Here is a 19,165-nt window from a genome sequence, read left to right as displayed (position 1 = left end):
CAAGGCTAACGTGTTATTTTGCAGGAATTCAAGTCGCTTCCTCCCACGAGTCGCTCCTCTTGGACACCCTTCCACCTATCTCCAGGTATTTTAAGTGTTTTTTGCACTTCCTCGTTTCATCACCGAAACATTCATTTATAGTCAAATTCTTTGAGGAGCAAACAAGGATGATATAGTTGAAGCTTGTAAAACGGATATGAAAAGCTGATTTCTTCTTTTTTGAGGACGTATTATACGTGGGGAAGAGAAAGATAAGCAGTTAACAATTAGACCTTTCACATTTCTTTTCACACGCGCTTATTTTTAAAGATTCTAGCAACATTTTTTATTTTTTAAGTTAAAATATATTAGACTGGGTTTTTAAGAACCGTCTATAGTTAAGACAAGACCTCTCTCAAAAAACTTTTTATTTTATTAAACCCTTCCCCCCAAAATCACATGTCCTTCACACAAAAAACAGGAAAATTCAAGAATCCATAATTTCTGAAAGCCAAAACTCATTAGCGGTAGCTACCGAACCGCTGTTACCAGGTCGCACCATCTTGTCAGCCAACCTCGCTTTGAGTGGCTCCTTATTCGAGCAACACACAGTTGCTGGTCTTCTCCTTTAATAAGAATGAAGAGAAGAAGATGATGTGAAGAAATTAGCCATGAAAATTGCAATAGTTTTATGCTTGAGGTACACTCCCACTCAAACAAATTCAATTGCTTGTTTAAATCTTAAATAAGTGAAATTTTATGTTTTATGTTTGAATTCTGTGGAATTATAGAAATTAGGTAAATTATTAATTGTTGGGTTTTAATTGATTAGATTGAAGATGAAGACATGAGTTAAGTTAGCAATTGGTGAATTGCATTTAAAAAGGAGAAATTGATATTTAAGGTACAATCTAACTAAATAAAATTTATCAAGCTTAAATTAGACTAAGTTTAGATTAATTGTTAATTTTACAATTGAATTTAGAAAATTACACTGAATATGTTTATTCAGTTGTTTATGAGATTATATGAATTAGAATTCAAGTTTAGGTTATATATGAAGTATATTAATATTGGATATTATTTTCTGGTGTTAAATTGACTTAGTTGCAAATGAAGATTTGACATTTAAATTATTGTTATGAATTAGGGCATATCAGTATTGGTATAATTATTTCATATTATGGGGTGAATTCCTTTGATGTACTTAACATGTACATGAGGTGGAGTTGGGAATTTGAGCTTGATATGGATAAACTATGTATGAAATTAAAAGTGAAACTTGATTATAAACTTAGTTGAAAGATATTTGATTAAAAGGAATTGAAACAAAGAGTTATTGTTGATATATTTAATGGCAATATAAATATGAAATTGAGATTGTATAAATTGATTATATGGATACAAATTGGGATGAGAAGTGATACTTAATAAGTTGACTTTGAGCTAAGAGTATAAACATATTTTGAATATGATTTGATATTCAATAAGTCGATTATGAATGTAGTAGAAAGTTGGGTGACTTTGCTAGGTAGTGGATGTTAAAATGGATTAGAATGCAAAAATAAAATATAATGTGTTTGATATGTTTTTTTTGACGGGGTAATTAAGTATGAGTTAAAATACAATTGTGTAATTTGATTACAGGATATTGAATAAGGACTTTGAATATGAACTATAGAATATAAGTTTGTATGCTGATTAGTTTATGCATGGGAATGTGAACATGAGTTTGAATTGGTAATTGATTATGTCGAAGAGAACATGGGTTTAATGTGTCAAGTTTAGTTGTGAATGCATTTTATGAATTGGATTGCAAAGTTGGTTTTGGAATTGATCCTATTATTGGGATTCATACTTAGAGCGTAAGTTAGAGTTGGGATTCACACGCCTCACCGCAGCAGGCGGCTGCGGGTTTGCTTCCCCTTTGGCTCCGCGCAGCCCTTCTCCACCATTGTGTCTTGAGTCACGCCACCACCACAAGAACCACCAACCTCTTGACCATTTTCTAGTTTCTCCATTGTGAGCCATCTCTTCTCTTTTCTCTAATTAATTTCTAGTTTTATTTGAAGTTTTATTGAAGTTTTATGAAGTTTATGAGTGAGGTGTTGATTTTTTTGTGTTATTTTCATTGAATCTTTTTGTGGGTAAGAATTTTATTGATGAATTAAAGATGTTTATGACTTAGGGTTTGAAGTGTGATTGAAATTATGGGTTGTGTGTTGGTTTTTGTATTAGTTTCTTCGAATCTTAGTATGTGTAGTGATTAAATATGCTATCTTTGAACACGAAACGATTAGGGCTTGGATTTAGAAATGAAATAACTAATAATGTGTGTTTTATACTATATTTTGGTGATGATTGATTAAATAACTTTAAAAGTTGTTTTAAGATTTGGTCGATTGGTTATTATTGTGAATAATTAGTAATGGTGATGATGTTAGTTGACTATGAAAGTGATTTCGATTGATTATATTGGGAATAATAGTTACTAATTGTTGTGGTTTGATTGTTGTAAATTACAAATACCCTTATTAGGTTGTTATTGAAATTATAGATACATGATATTGGTAAGCCAAGAGCATAATGTCAACTTATCGTAGATGGTTGCTAAAGTTATTTGTCGTGTTGTTTTGATTATAGTTCTTAATAGCCTTGGAGAATGCAACAAATGATATCCCGATATGACAACTCTAAGATTTGCTTTATCGTTATATTAATATTATATTAAAATCATAAGATTTAGTTGTGATTAGTTATTTTTGGGTAACGCGAGCCGATATGCTCAAAATTAGTTAATGCAAAGAAACGATTCACACATACTTCTACTTTAAATTGATGGAAAGACTTATGCTGTGTTGAGTCAATGATTTTGACTTGTATTGAATGAGTTGTGTGCGTGCTAGAGTAATTGAAAACTTGTCGTGAATGGATGATAGTGGTTACTTTGGTTTCTAGCTGGTATGACAAAGTAGTTAAGAGAACTTATAAGTTCTATTCCTAACTTGTATAGGTTCCCAGTTTATAAGAGGAAAGTAGACTCTTAGTTGGGCGATTTTTGTAACCTGTGGTCGTGCAGTGACGCTTGCAGGTACGTACACGCAGTAATAACCCTTATATGCAATTTACTTTAAGACATTATTGTTTATTGTGATAGTATGCAATGTATCGAAACTATGAGAAACTAGTGAGTACACTTTATATGAAGAGCTATCGACTATGAAGTCTTTACGCTTAGAATAGTTTAGAGAATGAGAGTGTCAATAGAAGGCGGGAACCACCCCCTTATTTATTTAAGAATTAGATTATGCCTTAATTGGAGTTAGAATGACTTCGTTATAGGTGAATTTCATATTCTATGGAGTGGCTCAGTGGGTTTTGGCGCGCTGCTATCCTAGGGTGCTCATTAATAGTTGAGGGTGGAAGTTATTCCCATCTGATACGGTACTAGATTATGATTAGCTGGCGTGACTCAACTGCATTATGTCCGGTTGTTTTAATAGTCCCCTAGGTGAGGTTTGACGGGACCACCGTAAGGGGGGTATGAGCATGCTTGGGTCATAGGGCGCCGGGAGGCCGATAACGCCCCTTGACCGAGGTGTTACCATGCGGGCCTTGCAAACCCCAATATGGTGGCCTCTTCACTGGTCAGTATCCCAGTGTATTAGTTTTTTTCCCGAAGGTAGGACCCGAGAGGGTCAGCTGGAGGGGGCATGAGCTCATACTTTGCTAATGGGCGCCGGGAGGCCGATAACGCCCTTGGCCGTGTCACTATGCCAGGAAGTAGAGAAAAGATCCACTGATAGAAAACTATATAGTGATAGAAAGTTTATTCATTGATCGAAAGTTATTTAATAATAGGAGGTTCATTCTTAGGTAGAAAGCTTACGCGTTGATAGAACGTTTACTTTGTGATAGAATATTTACTCTTTGATAGGACATCTACTTATTGATAGAATAGTTTATGCTATTGAGAAATGTGCCTAAGTTAAGTTACCTCAAGGGTATTACGGACTATGATCACACTTACCTTAAGATAGACAAGCTCTATAAGGTCATGTGTTAGGTATTCTGTTAATGCCTTGGTCGAGTTGAACTATGCGTGTTTTGCAAGTGTTTATGTTTGAAAAGAGGAGCGTGAAGACCTACATTCTACCCAAGAGCACATGGTTCGGGTTGGAAGGCACGTAATGAAATTAAGAAGTATAAGTGGCCGATAAACGGTTACTATCTGTGCTTGCATTTTATGAAATCATCTTATGTTATTTTATGATGTATTGCTATCTAGTAGTTGGCCTTATTATATTTGATGTCAGTTACTGACGTGTACGTGTTTGTGTTTATGTTTGTTTGTTGACTTTCTATGATTGCCCTGCTATGACACATTGGCCCTTGGTCTAATGTCGAGCAGCGGGGGGATCATAGACAAGCGTAGCAGGTACTGGAACTTCTTTTGCATTGCATTGCATTTGGGGAGAGTGATGAGGGCGAAGCATACCCTGTGTCATACCGCTATCTTTCGATTTTGTAGTTTTCTTATCTTTTGTAAACTTTGGTTGTATATGTTTTGTTATGAGGCTTTGCGTCCTCCCTCGTACATTTGTATTTCCGCTGCGTAGTTTATAGCTCAGTATGGTTTTAAGGAGTTAAGTCTTTTTAAAACGCAAACGTCGACACTGGAACCACGATCCATGCTTGGCATGTTGATTTGAGAAGCTGGCGACGAATCATTCCACCGTGACATAGTTTTGATCGTTGGTGCCTTTACTTTATTAGTTTCTAAATAACTTGTTTTTCTACAAAGGCGCACAGTTTGAGGCAGATGCTGCCGAAATTTCCACTCACTCACCTTTTTAAAGTTAATAATTAACGTTTATAAATTCTTTTCTTTTTCTTTTATGTAACACCCGAATTTCCTCCTGTCCTTTACGGTTTTGGTTTCGTTAAGGGGTCGGAAATTTTGGGGTGTTACACAAGTGCAAGGGAATTAGTAGTCTGAAAACACGAATGAACGCCTCCAACTAGTTCTATTTCTAATCAGGTCCTCAGAGAGGTGTAACTCATGCAAATTTACTTTTATTTGCTCATCCCATGTTTTCCTAGGTCTACCTCGACTTCTATTATGATGCTTTTTATCCTCCTCACAAGGGCGTCAAAAGTCTTTCTATGCACATGTCCAAACCATCTCAATCTATTTTCGCGCACCTTTGCCGAAATAGGGGCAACCCCTAGCCTATCTCTAAACTCATGGTTCTTAATTCGATCCATCAATGTGTTATCGCACATCCACCTTAGCATACGTATTTCTGTAACTTTCATCTTATGTTTAAAAATCTTTTTTAAAGGCAAAGTAACTTCTATTTATGTATATGTATATATTTAAGTCCTACCAATATAAATGTGGCTCCAATACAACATCAATCTACAAATGTATATTGCTCATTTTTGTCTCTTTTATGATAAAAAAAACAACAAATAATAATAACAATAATACTAATAATAATAAATGCAAAATTTCAAAATTAAGTTACAATTCTTATTACAAATACAATACAAACTCCATAGGTATAAATTATTTGTTTTGATGGCAGAAATTGCGGCATACTTCGTTTAAATGAAACTTACATTTGACCTTTTCCTTTTCTTCGATCATCCAGAGCCTATTGATATTAAAAAATATTGTTATCAAAAGTACAAACCAAATTACAGTAAAACAATAGAAATTTCATTTATAAATATAAAATGACTATACCTTTGGGTAGAAAAAGCAAGAAAACTGACTTTCATAATTCTATATTCTATTCTAGTTTTGCTTATTTCATTCGTAATCGATGAAGAATCCAGAATACTAGTATAAGGTGGTCGAACACTCATCAGTCACCTTTGCATATGAGCTGAACCCACTTGACTACAATTTATGTTATATGTTACATAATTCAATATCTTGTGGATTTTTAATCAAATGGCTCGAGTAACAGTGAAAAATTCAAAAAAAATATAAATGACGTCAAGACTTTGAATTAGATGCAAATTGTGCAAGACTAAGAAAAATATAATCGAGGTATTTAGGTATTGTTAACCCTAAAATCTAACTTTTTAAAAGAAAAAAACAAAAGATGCAAAAGACAAAGTATATTTTCAACTCTTCCAAGATGTTATGCTGTCAATTGACAACATTAAATAGTATTAGATTTGCCCATGTCGGGTAATGACCTAGGTAGGCCCGGACTTTGATTCTCATAGTCATATAATGACTTATATTTAATATGGAGAGACATTTTATAATTATTCAGTGAGCTGTTTTCAGTAGAAGAAAGTGCAATGACTCGATATTTGGGCTTACGAAGGGGTAAATAGTAATGCTATATTAGGAGTAACTTGGAGAATTAGTTATAAGTGGTAGCTTTACTATAAATAAGAGGAATTAGAGAGTCATTACAATCATGAAAATTGTTAAGAAAATTGTGGGTGAGTTTATACTCATTTTAGGAGATCTCAAACTTCTCGAAGTGCTTGATCTATCTTTCGTTATTTTGTAATCGTTCTTTAATCATCAATTTAATAGTATGATTCATCTTTTGTCATTTTATTCAGTCAATTCTTAATTTACTATTTTCTTGAAATTATCCGTTCATAGCAAACATGATATCAGAGCGGTACGATTCCAGTGACCGAAATCTCGCCGGAGATGTCACAACTCCAGAAATTACAAAGGTAACTGATCTTGATACATGCTTTAGGGGTTTTGGAACTGAAACTTCATTATTAGAGATGTGCAAGAAGGTTGTTCAAGAAAATGTTGTTCACTCATTCAAATCAACTTCTACAAGGGAGATTTATGAAAAATAGGGAAAAGGCATCTGTCAGTTTTGTGATGAACAATTAGAGGAAACAGAACTTTCGGGTCATGATTGTAGCCACAAGGAGTGTTCAATGCTCATCTTCAATCATGGGATGAAGGATTAATTAATGGTAATTGTTTACCATAAAATGACAGTTGAAGCAGAAAATGTATAGGAAGAAGAGGATGTAAATGTTCAAGAGCCGAGAGATAAGGTTGGAGACCAAGAAAAAGATGAAGCTCAACTAACAGAGGCTCAAATACCATTTCAAAAACCAGAGGCTCAACTCACCAGATTTGGTGATAAAATTAAGAACAAAACGAGAAAAAGTGGAACGGCAAAGAACACAAAAAGGAAAAAATAATGAAAAAGAGACCGACGGTTTAAAACAGATGCAAAGAAAGGAACATCAAGGGTACTGGCACGTGGGGAGGCGCGTGGAGAAAGGCTTGGAGGTTTAACAGAAGAAGGGCGGCGAGGAGGCTTTTTGGATGCCCACGACAGCGCATAAGAAGAGAAGATTCATGAATTTTCGAGAAAAAAAAGAGGAAAAGTAGAAAAATCAGAGGAGAAATTTGAGATTGTTGCCGGAGAAGTTGGTGGTAACGGAGGCGCCTTAAAGACGGTCGGCGGAAGTGGAGATGCTATGAAGGTGGTGAAGGCGGTGGCAGAGGCTGTTAAACGGAGTAAAACTCCGGTGATCAAGGGTAAGGGAGAATCAATGTTCATGGGAAAAGAAAAATTGAAGAGAAAGGAGAAGGAAAATGACGACGCATGGGGTGCGAAAATGGTCACGGAAAAGTTCTGTTGGCTGGCCGGCGTTAGGTTGAAGACCAAAAGGGAAAGACCGGTCGCCGACCATGGTGTGAGTAGAACGTCAGAGATGGAAATAAGCCTTATAAGGTTTTTGAGTATCATTATTAATTAAGACTCCCTCCAATTCGGCACTAACGTGCCATTTACTTTATACACTCTATTCAATGCACTTATTTAATCTTTAATATCTCTAACTGTACATTATTAAAAATTATGAAAAGTTGATATGAATAATCCTTGCATTGAGACGAATCAAACAAGATTCCACATGGTTATGTTTTAACTTGTAGATTAATAATAAAATACAAACTAATAGTAAGAGATGAATAGCGTCCAAAAAGCAAATGGGACGTTAGTGCTGAATTGAAGTGAGTAACATAAATTGCAAATATTAAAATTAAAAAAAAAATTGAAAATAAATGTGCTACTGAACCGCGGTCCAGACGCACGTGACTGGTTCTTCGTTTTTTTTTTAAATTACATAAGAAATTCGATTAAAAATTACCTTGATTTGTTCTTCACGTTTTGTTTTCCTTAGCTTTAGCTCCACAAATTTTACGTTTTGATTTAGTGCTTTTAGAGTGATAAAAGTGTTATTGAGTGAGATTGAAGTGTGTTACACAAATTTTAATTTCAGAGGCATTTTCGTAATTTCATTGAAATAAAGATGACGATAAAATGAAAAGAGTGTCGAAGTTTAAAGATCGAGTATTAAAATGCAAATTTTAAATAGTGGTCTGCTTTATAAAGAAATGAACACTTGTAATGTGGGGCCAGAAGCTGATTTAGGCACTGGTAGTGGTAGTGTTGAGCCACTGATTGATTTGGTCCATTCTTATTTTTTGTCCATCCTAAACCCTTGTTATTCCAATCAATCACACTATCTTGGCCCTTTGGCCAATTTTTTATATTTTTTAATTCCATCCACTAATTATATTATAAAATCCCATATTCAAGGAGTTGCATTCTTCCAACACTTACCTAAACTAACACATTTCAAGAAAACTTTCTACCAGCAATTATTCTACTCATTTTTCTTTGAAAACGACGATGTATTAGAGTTCGAACAATGTGTTTTAAACTTCAACATTATCAAGATCGAGTGTATGAGGTTCTGTGACAAACAAATTACGCTATCAATAATATCGATGTTTGTAGGAGAAAATAAAGCAATAAAACGATACAAAGATTTAACGAGGTTCACCCAACTAAGGCTACGTCCTCCGTGTGTAGTATCTCTTACATTATCAAAAGGAGTTCAAAGAACTCTCAAATATGGAGAATTAGAATAGAGAAGAGATATAGGCTAGTGTTTGGCTTGGGGTATATTTTTGGATGATTTTCACCTTGAGTATGAGAGCTCTATATATAGTACTAGATACAAGAATATCAATAGCTCTCCTGAATACAACATTAATATAGGGTAATGAATAATATGAAATAATTCCAAGAACTTGAAAGGTCGAAAAACAGCATCCCATGCACATCAGAGGATCCGCTCGACCGGATCAGAGAGCCCGCTTGGTCGAGCGAGTATCAGCTGCATTCTGGAGCATTCTGTCTGACCGCTCGACCTACCAATATGGCTTGCTCGGTCGAGCGGGTAGGTCGAGCGACCTCTCTGCTTCCTCTGTCAGAATTCTGATCGAGCTACAATAAATCAAACCCTTTCTACTTCTTCATTAATCTTCATTAACACCCATAATTCTTCATGAATACTCTCCACATGATTACACCCATTTGGTTTCCACAAAACCAAGAGTCACACACATGAATATCACTTGTGCACTCAAGTCACACCAATCACAACAATCTCCACCTTGACTTGAGTTCACCCAAGTCAACGGAATTCTCTAATTCACTCCAACATAACATAACAACTTACACAACATCATACTCAAAACAAAAACAACACATGTGCATAAACATAGCACATGCCCTAAACATGCCCTCAAAGGGGCTCACAAGAGTATGCTTTTAATTACCAATCAAGTCCATACATCCCATGAACTCATTGGGATATGTTGAAATTATTCTCAAACTGTCATTAAAAGAAGTATCAATTTCATTTTCATGCTCGGTTGAAGTAGTAGACACACAATCTGAACTAATTAAGGTTGAACCCAAAAGCATATACACGCCATCATTAATGGATCCTTTCAAGAACAAATTAGGACCCTTGCCAACCTTCAACACTCCACCTTCACCAATGCACTTAAAACCTTCTTTATCCAGAATACTAAGGGAAATTATGTTTTTATTCATACCTGGAACATGAAGGACTCCGGTCAATGTTCTTTCAACACCATCAAACATGACAATTTTAATATCTCCAATACCAACTATCGAACAACTAGCATCATTGCCCATAGTGACTTTTTTTCCATCAACCTTTTGATAAGTTGAGAAGAACCTAGAGTTAAAAGTTATGTGTCTAGAACATCCCGAATCCAAAATCCAAGAATCACCACCCTTATATTCACTAGTAACGACAAGAGCATCAACATCATATATCTCATCTTCAACATAGCTAGCTTCGGCGGAGCTAGCTCTTGCGGATTTGCTTTCATTGGATTGTTTGGCTCTTAATTTCCAACAATCTTTCTTGAAGTGACCTTTCTTCTTACAAAAGTTGCAAGTCATGCTCCTTTTGTTCCTACTTGAATCTTTAACAAATAAAGCATCATTGGAAACTCTTGACTTCTTTTGAGCAAATTGAGAATCAATAAGGTCCTTTTGAGTCAAAGCCTTTCTAACATCCTCACTACTCAAAGTGTCTCTTCCATATAACAAGGTTTCCCTAAAATGCTTATACGAGTGTGGTAGTGAAACTAACAAAAGAATAGCCAAATCCTCATCATCCACTTTTACATCAATATTTTGCAAATCCATAACTATTGAGTAAAATTCATCAAGGTGTGATTTCATGGGCCTCCCTTCTTGCAATCTGAGATCATACAAACGACTCTTTAACAAAAGTCGATTGGTAACGCTCTTTTCCATATAGAGTGATTCCAATTTATCCAAAATGCCTTTTGAAGTTTCCTCCTTTCCAACTTCTCTCAAAACTTCATTAGAGAGACAAAGTTGCATGGCGGAAAGAGCCTTCGCATCCATTTCTTCCCACTTAGCCTCACTTATGCCTTCGGGTCTCTTCTCCACACCATCTAGTGCTTTATGCACTCCATTTTGTATCAAAATTGCTTTCATTTTGACTTGCCATAAGCCAAAGTTAACACTCCTATCAAACTTCTCAATATCAACTTTCATTGTAGCCATGTTGTACCAATATAACCTCTAAAACACGATAACAACAACTTGGCTCTGATACCAATTGAAAACGACGATGTATTAGAGTTCGAACAATGTGTTTTTAAACTCCAATATTACCAAGATCGAGTGTATGAGGTTCTGTGACAAACAAATTACGCTATCAATAATATCGATGTTTGTAGGAGAAAATAAAGCAATAAAACAACACAAAGATTTAACGAGGTTCACCCAACTAAGGCTACGTCCTCCGGTGTGTAGTATCTCTTACATTATCAAAAGGAGTTCAAAGAACTCTCAAATATGGAGAATTAGAATAGAGAAGAGATATAGGCTAGTGTTTGGCTTGGGGTATATTTTTGGATGATTTTCACCTTGAGTATGAGAGCTCTATATATAGTACTAGATACAAGAATATCAATAGCTCTCCTGAATACAACATTAATATAGGGTAATGAATAATATGAAATAATTCCAAGAATTTGAAAGGTCGAAAAACAGCATCCCATGCACATCAGAGGATCCGCTCGACCGGATCAGAGAGCCCGCTCGGTCGAGCGAGTATCAGCTGCATTCTGGAGCATTCTGTCTGACCGCTCGACCTACCAATATGGCTCGCTCGGTCGAGCGGGTAGGTCGAGCGACCTCTCTGCTTCCTCTGTCAGAATTCTGATCGAGCTACAATAAATCAAACCCTTTCTACTTCTTCATTAATCTTCATTAACACCCATAATTCTTCATGAATACTCTCCACATAATTACACCCATTTGGTTTCCACAAAACCAAGAGTCACACACATGAATATCACTTGTGCACTCAAGTCACACCAATCACAACATTCTTGTTTACGATGGGAGGCCAAGCTAACTTTTATTCACCTTGAAGACAAGATAGAACTTCAGACGGTCGGTATTGAAATGAAATAATTGGGAGAAAATTGTACCATGAAAGTCCCATACCACTGTTATAGGACAAACAGGAGAGCTCACCCAAAAGACTAGCCTATTAGTTGAGAGAGCCCATTTGCCTATAAACCCCACACCAATTGCACTTTACAACCGATGTTGGACAAGTCTCATACCTTCCAATAGACCACAACAAAGGGAAAGGAAAGGGGAAAGGAAAAGGAAAAGCTACTTTCAGACTATATTCTCCTCCTTTTACACTATATGGATTTATAGATATAAGAATCATTCAGGACTCAGGAGTCCAGCAGTTAACTAACAAAGTTCCAATATTGCAAGCAGCTAAATGAATTATTATGCCTCAACCAAAAAGGAACACTTAGTTACAACTTTACAAGGTTATTAGGATTCAGATTCTATCTAGGATCGTTGAGGGGTAAAATCGAAATCAGTAGAATCGAATTGTAAGATTGTGTGATCCTACAAATGTATGCATTAATGTGCTTTGGATTACTTATCATCAATTATATTTGTATTGTTTAAGTTTTAAGGTGTAAGTAAAAACTTATTTGATTTCATCTATTAAGTTTTGAAAAATACTTTTAATAATCATTTTTAAACTGCAAATTAAGAAAAACTTGAAATTTATTGTAGTATTGATATAATTATTTTATAAAATATTTATACATAAATCAAATCTCGATTATATGAAAATATTTTACGATTGAAACTACCATTGTAGGATCGGATCGTAGGATCATATGATCCTAGAATCGTATTATGATCCTACCACCTAATTTCTTGAGCTGAGTAGGATCGCACGATTCTACCACTTTAAGATCCTACCTAGGATCCGAATCAGTCGCCTAATTTTGGATCGTAGAATCGGGATTCTAATAACTATGTTTAGTTGGCAATTGGCATTATAGAGTATGAAAACAATCAAGGATTTCCGACTAAGTTTTGGGTTTAGTTGATATTTTTACACCGGAACATTACTTTTCCGACTGGTTGCATGAAACGTTTTAGACAGAGACCCGGTAAAGAGCTGGTGTATTCTTAGAGGTGACAAACAGTATTCAAGTTTGATGCATGTAATCTCTATCAAGTACTACTAAGTAGCTACGTGAGGATAACTGCAACAGAAATGACAAAACTTTGTGACGATAGCACGACAGCTAACATAAGCATGTGAGAAACGATTCGATGCATTAAATTAACGTGATTCAGTCATTCTATTATCGAAGAAAGAAAAGATTACCTTGCTCTGGAACATTCTAATCGTCAATACCAGCGTGTCGCGCATTCTGCAGGAGTAATCACAAATAAATTTGCTAAGAAACTGAAGAACATAGAAGTTTCAAACTACATTAAGAACAGTAGGTACTTTCTAAAAGAGGCAAAAGGCACAATAGCTCAGTGTAAAGGCAGTTCTGCATTTCCGATTTGACGTCTTGAATCATGATATCGGTTTGTGAAACTCAATATACAACATTCCATACCCCTAATGCCGTTAAGTGGCTCCCACCTAGTTGGAATTTTGGAGGAGATCTGATGTACGCAAGCTTACCCTTGAGATGTCCAAACAGACCCGAATCTAATGATTTGAAATTTACATGACCTTGTAACCGAACCCGATTTGACCCGACTTAAAAAATGATTTACAATTATGTGAAAACTGATATGTACAAAAAACTCGATTTCAAACCAACCTGAAATCAACCCAATGACCTAAATGAACATCTCTACTTACCCTTATTAGTGATAACAAAGAGGTTGCTTCTAATTGACGCTAGAAAGAAAACATCATCTCCAGCTTCACATAAATAGTATGTGCGCATGATTTAATGAGTCATTAATCCTTCTCTTAAGAGGTGTATTTGTGCAGTAATTCTATTGAGCTTTCATTAGTTGTCTAATTGGCTACAAAATGACTTAACATACATCACTTTTGGATTAAGACAGAGTCGATATAACCAAAGTCGTACATATGCACAAAGACTCGAACATCACGATATATGAGAATTTAAAATGAAAGAGTGAGTGTCACATTACTGAACATCATTGTATGCACAGCGAAAAGGGTGAGAAGTTCCATCGGAACATATTAGAACAAACTGCGATGATAACCCGCCAGGAATTTTGATCTGCAACAGCGACAAAGAAGTAATACATGAAATCACACATATAAACAACGACAAACCAAGAATTCATAATATATGCTGAAAAGGGCAGTGACAACAGAAAACTGGTATGCGTAAGAAATAAAATTTTCAGTACACAAAATTGGTTGAAGTTACGGGCAAACAATTGTTAGAGCAAAATACTCGGATTGAAACAACAAAGTTGCATAGAAAAGAAAATCGAAATGCATAACAAAGAGAAAGAGAGAACATTGGGGAAAGTCCCAAGATCAGATTGATCTTAGATTATAAAACCCTACCTATCAACAATTAGAAGACAATCTTATAGATGTTTAGAGTTCTTAATTATATCTTAATTAAACTCTCAAGTCTCAACAAAGGAGTAAGTCACAATTGGATTTCTAAGAGAATTTGGAAAACTCCCAAATTTTCTCTCACTAAACCCTAATTTAGTGAACTTTCTCTCACTAAATTAATCTACCCTTATGAAGAATTACAAGGATGCATACCTTCCTATCTATGATACAATGACTTACAATGTGTATTTATATGTTTACAATACAAAGGAAATGACTTAATGAAGTCTTGTGCAAAGATGATTTGAAGGAAGCAATAAAACAATAGCAGGCCGAATGTCACGGAAACTTGAAACTGGGGATCCGCTCGACCTGGTAGAGCGAGCTCGCTTGGTCGAGCGGACACCGGGTCGAGTTTTCTGACCTTTCCGTCTCAAATTATGATCTTGCACACTAGTATCCCATCTTGATGTATCATCAAACACAACTATACTCACCACATACAACAATAGTCTAGTCTTATCAAAAGCCAAGAAGCAATAAGAATGTGATTCTTGAGAGATCCTTAGAGGCGTACGAAGCTTTCTGGAAAAGAATACTGAGCCAAAAAGGCACATCACAAACTGGTTCACATGATAAAATAACTTTATGAATGATGTAACTTTAAACCACTGTTACGAAAAAGGAAACACAGTACTACAAAATAACAGAAATTGCGACGCGAAAAGTTATCTTAGAGTTTTGGGAACAAAAGGTTCATGTGATGGGTTCCTTTTTTATCAAATATTTTAATGTTGTAGATCGAAAATTTTTTTCATTAGAACATTAACCTAGAGTTTGGGGAACAAAGTAGAAACGGGATTTAGTGGGAAGTTTCTGGTTTCTAGCAACTAGGCTTTAAACCCCATAATTTGAATTATAAAATCATTTTCTAAAAAATTTGCAGAGCAAAAAATAGGAGTATACACAAATTTACTTATTGATTAAGCAATTAGTCTAACAATTCGAAAATCCACAGCTCAGGGGTGCATGAGGTAATTTTTCCTAGGTTGTGATGTGTTTGATCAGTGCAAATAGTTAGTCAAGAGAATGTTATGAAAAAGAAAACTCAGTAAGCCAAAGTTGGCCCATAGAATACTAACAATGGCTACAATGCGAAGTAATATCATCCCACATATTATAGAAAATCAGCGATTGCAAGTGAACAACTAGCATGGAACGTTTTCCTTGAAAACTCCAAAACGGAACTTATCTACAAATTTGCTTCTACAAACTACATACTTTATTCTTTTCTTTTGCCAATTTTCTGGAGAGAGGAGGGAGGGAATACGTTTGTCAAACATACCGATAAGTTTTCAGAGAACTTCGCAGAAATTTGAATAGTTTCAGTCTTATTGATCTTCACTTGAAAGCCTGAATGTCGCAAAATAAAAGTTGCTTCTTCCCAGTGTTCAAATGGGTCCAACAGCTTAATATGCAACAAACGGAAATATGTATCATAAATGATCATAAACCTTGTAATAAAGCATGAATTTGTCAAATAAGAAACAAAGAAAAAGACAGAAGATAAGTAAATAGCAGTCTCAGCAGGTATATTGGTATTAACAACCAAGTCAACTCATATCCCATATAATTTCACCTAAAATCTCATCAAAGTCATACCTTAACCTAAAAGTAACAGAAATAATACTCCATATCCCAACGTAAAAACAAGGTTGTATTGCATCGCATAGCATCGACCGCGTTGTAAAAGGTTTTTAAAACAAACGAACCTATATTTCCCACATTGTAAAGGCGCAAAAGAACTGTGTTTTGGGTCATATCAAGGAATATCATATAATTTGACCGATATTTAGGCATTACGATAACCGTATCACTCCTGTTACTGCATCACCGTTCCGTTATCACGATGGCAACCATCACCGTTCAGTATCAAGAGGGGCTGATTTTGAAGATTTTTCATCAGAACCCTTATGACTTAGAGCTGTAGTTTTCAAGTGTTGGGGCCAAGTACAAAATCCCAAGGTATGTAAGCTTCTCAAAGTTAGAGAGATTACATACCTTACGGATTTTGCAGGGTCTACCAAGAACTCCTGTATATTTTAGCTTGCAGTAATGAAGGAGTTCATCCTTCAATTTTGTGCCTAATTTTGTATGGTCTACCATCACCATTCCTTTATACCTTTTTCCATGAATTTGGTTGAAAGGTCCATCTTCACTTTAATTATAGTTATCTTACATCTACTCCCTATGTCCCACTCAATTTGCTACACTTTCTTTCCCTAATGTGAGAGCTTTTGATTATTATAATATAAAACTTCATCGTGTCCAGAGGTTTGAGGTAACTGGCAAGTATATTGTAAAAGCAGGCTGATTTGATAAATTTTTATGAAAAGAATACTAGAGCACGGCAGGCTACGAATACGTAACATGAATACTAACTTTCCCAGCAATGTTTTGTAGTTATTGCGTATGCACTTCAAATCAAGATGTCAAGTTTATCCCCCTTACTCAAACGCAAGGAAAGGCTTCGCTCAAAAGGTTACAGTGTTCTCTGTCCGAAGAAGGTTTTGAAACACAAGACAGTGGAAATATGTGACAACTATTGAAAGGATGAAGGTTACTATTGAAAGGATGAAGGTTTCAGATCTCCAAGCTCTCAATCAGCAAAATTATTCCATCAGAAAATGCGACAAATATCTTTAAATAAATTCCTACATGTTCTATTGTTTTTGTAATTCTAAGTACAACTTTAATATCTATACCGTAAAATTTTTGTTAAAACCTGAAATCTTTGCCGTTTCTCAGAATCTTGAAGTTCGAATAAACTCATTTCATATGAAAGCCCAAAACTTTCCGAACAAACTAATGCAGAAAGATAACAAGATAGAACACCATATGTTACACTAAAATTTATACCTTCTTTTTTTATATCTATCCGCTCATAATAAAAAATGTGATTACAACATGAGTGTAATAGATCCAGTCAAAACAATAAAACCTAGTGAACATATAAAGTAGATTCATTTTCCCATCAAGTGCTTAGACACTAGATGAAAACGTATCCAATAAACGAAAGTTTAAAATTTTAGGCAAACTTACCAGAACTAAAACGCTGAAATTGGCTTGGCCTTTAGAAATATAGGAGTCTATCTCCGCTTGCATATCTGGGTCTAACGAAAATTAAACAACCCGATAAAAAAGAAGTAAAGATATATTCCAAGAAAAAGTTGGTCGCTCACTAGCTCCACAATATATATATAGAAATAGAGAGCAAACAGACTCACCACATGATATCTTTTTCTGCTCATTGGCAAAGTGTCGTACTATTTCACCCTAATGTAATAGGAGAATATATGAGTAGCCAATTTTTAAAGAACGTAGATCCAGAAAGCGTACTAAAAATTTGCTAAATTTTTTTGACCTATAAGATAAAAGGCCATATAAAACATTGAAACCGTAAAATGTAATGCTATCTCCGACCCACATCATAAGTCATTTATTTTAACCGAAGGATTTTGATCTAATTTAAATCCAACTCATTATTCATTCTACCAAATAACTATAAAATTGTTTAATTTAAACACAACAGAGATAAGATGCAGGAGTATACCTGACGGCCATTCTCATCCATCGGTATGCATTCAACAGCAATACACTTATCAACATCATCAGCTGTTACTACATACTCGGGGTTGGTAGCACCTTAATAATGGACAAGATTGATCAAAAAGCAGTTCAAACTGTCACATCACAGAACATATCGACGTATGCTACATGCCCATAATTATATGAGTATAATTCCAACAACATTCTATTACACCAATGTCATTAAGTAGATCCCACGTAGGCCGGATCTGGGGATCGGATGTACGCAACCTTTTCTTTATTAGAGATCAAAAAGAGGTTATTTTCGATTGACAACCCTTAGTAGCAAACATCATTTACAGTTTTACATAAATAAGAAGTGCATGTGATTATGACTCTAGCTTAAGGCAAAATCATAGAAGTCTGATGGATACAACAATTTACCTTCAATGTAGTCTCTGGTACCATCTTGAAGATGACGAACCCACTGTCATGTAGAAAAGTAGAAGTAAAAACTTGATCTATAATGGAAAAGGATAAATATCCAACATAATTTCTAAAGGAAGTAGGTCGACTTTTACCTGAAACATGCAAAGAGAAGTGCCTCGTACGGGGTAACCACAACCAAGAAGCTTGCCTCCTAGTTTAGCCTCACCAGTTATTTGAAACCCTTGTATACCAGGACCCTCATCTGAAAGAGTCAACTTTGCAAACATTCAGACTCTTTTGAGCACTTGAAAGTCATTGAGTCACATAAATGCTTCATAATTGAGTGTGCAGAAGATTGGCACACAATTTCAATAGCATGAAAGTGAAAAGAGTAATTTTTCCACGAGAAAATTCTCATAAAATATGAAACAGTGTACTTGGTAATTAGGACGTTGAAAATCATTAATTATGCATACAATGTAAACATACGGATTTATTTCACAAGCTTGGCACAAGCTTGATTTACCAACAATGGAAAACCATTACTGATTTATTTCCCCTCTACCTTAAGATGACTATTGTCTACAATGTACGAGTGTGAATAGTATTTTTTTTAAAAATCAAAAATTGAAGGGGTCATCCCCATCCGTTTAAGATAAACATACGGGTAATGGCACAAAAGATTTACCAATGCGTAAACCCCCACCCACCCATTAATTTTTTATATATATATTTTAAATTTACATTTTATATATATATAAAAAAACTTTCGAGTCCCCATCCCCTCAACTGATTTCACTCAATATATATTAGAGTGACATGGAGGACAAACAAGCTTCAAATAGGTCAAATGTGAAATTAACTCCATTTTCCTAGGCTATCATGCAAACGATAA

General features: G+C 35.2%; 1 protein-coding gene and 1 long non-coding RNA gene across 7 annotated transcripts in view; one reads left to right on the top strand and one right to left on the bottom strand.

Moving 5' to 3' along the window:
- Positions 1-393: 393 nt before the first annotated feature.
- Positions 394-5,389, top strand: LOC130809751 (uncharacterized). Of its 3 annotated transcripts, XR_009040928.1 has the most exons (5): positions 394-679; positions 812-883; positions 1,842-2,001; positions 2,993-3,070; positions 4,391-5,389. It is a non-coding gene; the product is annotated as an uncharacterized LOC130809751 (long non-coding RNA). The 3 variants fall into 3 exon arrangements; XR_009040927.1 differs by lacking the exon at positions 812-883 and having other exon boundaries at positions 407-679; XR_009040926.1 differs by lacking the exons at positions 812-883; positions 1,842-2,001.
- LOC130809749 (uncharacterized) overlaps positions 5,390-19,165 on the bottom strand; it is a 28,655-nt gene continuing 14,879 nt past the window's right edge. For 3 of the 4 annotated variants that reach the window (XM_057675537.1, XM_057675538.1, XM_057675540.1), the window contains 9 exons: positions 18,423-18,532; positions 18,286-18,328; positions 17,867-17,958; positions 17,541-17,589; positions 17,356-17,426; positions 15,599-15,721; positions 13,869-13,960; positions 13,075-13,120; positions 5,390-5,639 (listed from right to left, as the gene is read on the bottom strand). In XM_057675537.1, the coding sequence (XP_057531520.1) occupies positions 5,601-5,639; positions 13,075-13,120; positions 13,869-13,960; positions 15,599-15,721; positions 17,356-17,426; positions 17,541-17,589; positions 17,867-17,958; positions 18,286-18,328; positions 18,423-18,532 (665 nt within the window). In that variant the 3' untranslated portion in view covers positions 5,390-5,600. Of the gene's footprint in view, positions 5,640-13,074; positions 13,121-13,863; positions 13,961-15,598; positions 15,722-17,355; positions 17,427-17,540; positions 17,590-17,866; positions 17,959-18,285; positions 18,329-18,422; positions 18,533-19,165 lie in introns of all 4 variants that reach the window. The other variant, XM_057675539.1, reaches the window with a different exon arrangement.

The sequence above is a fragment of the Amaranthus tricolor genome, chromosome 4, assembly GCF_026212465.1.
Source record: "Amaranthus tricolor cultivar Red isolate AtriRed21 chromosome 4, ASM2621246v1, whole genome shotgun sequence".
NCBI classification, from domain to species: domain Eukaryota; kingdom Viridiplantae; phylum Streptophyta; class Magnoliopsida; order Caryophyllales; family Amaranthaceae; genus Amaranthus; species Amaranthus tricolor.
Note: the sequence above shows the minus strand (reverse complement) of the source record. Positions and strands in the feature narration are given on the sequence as shown.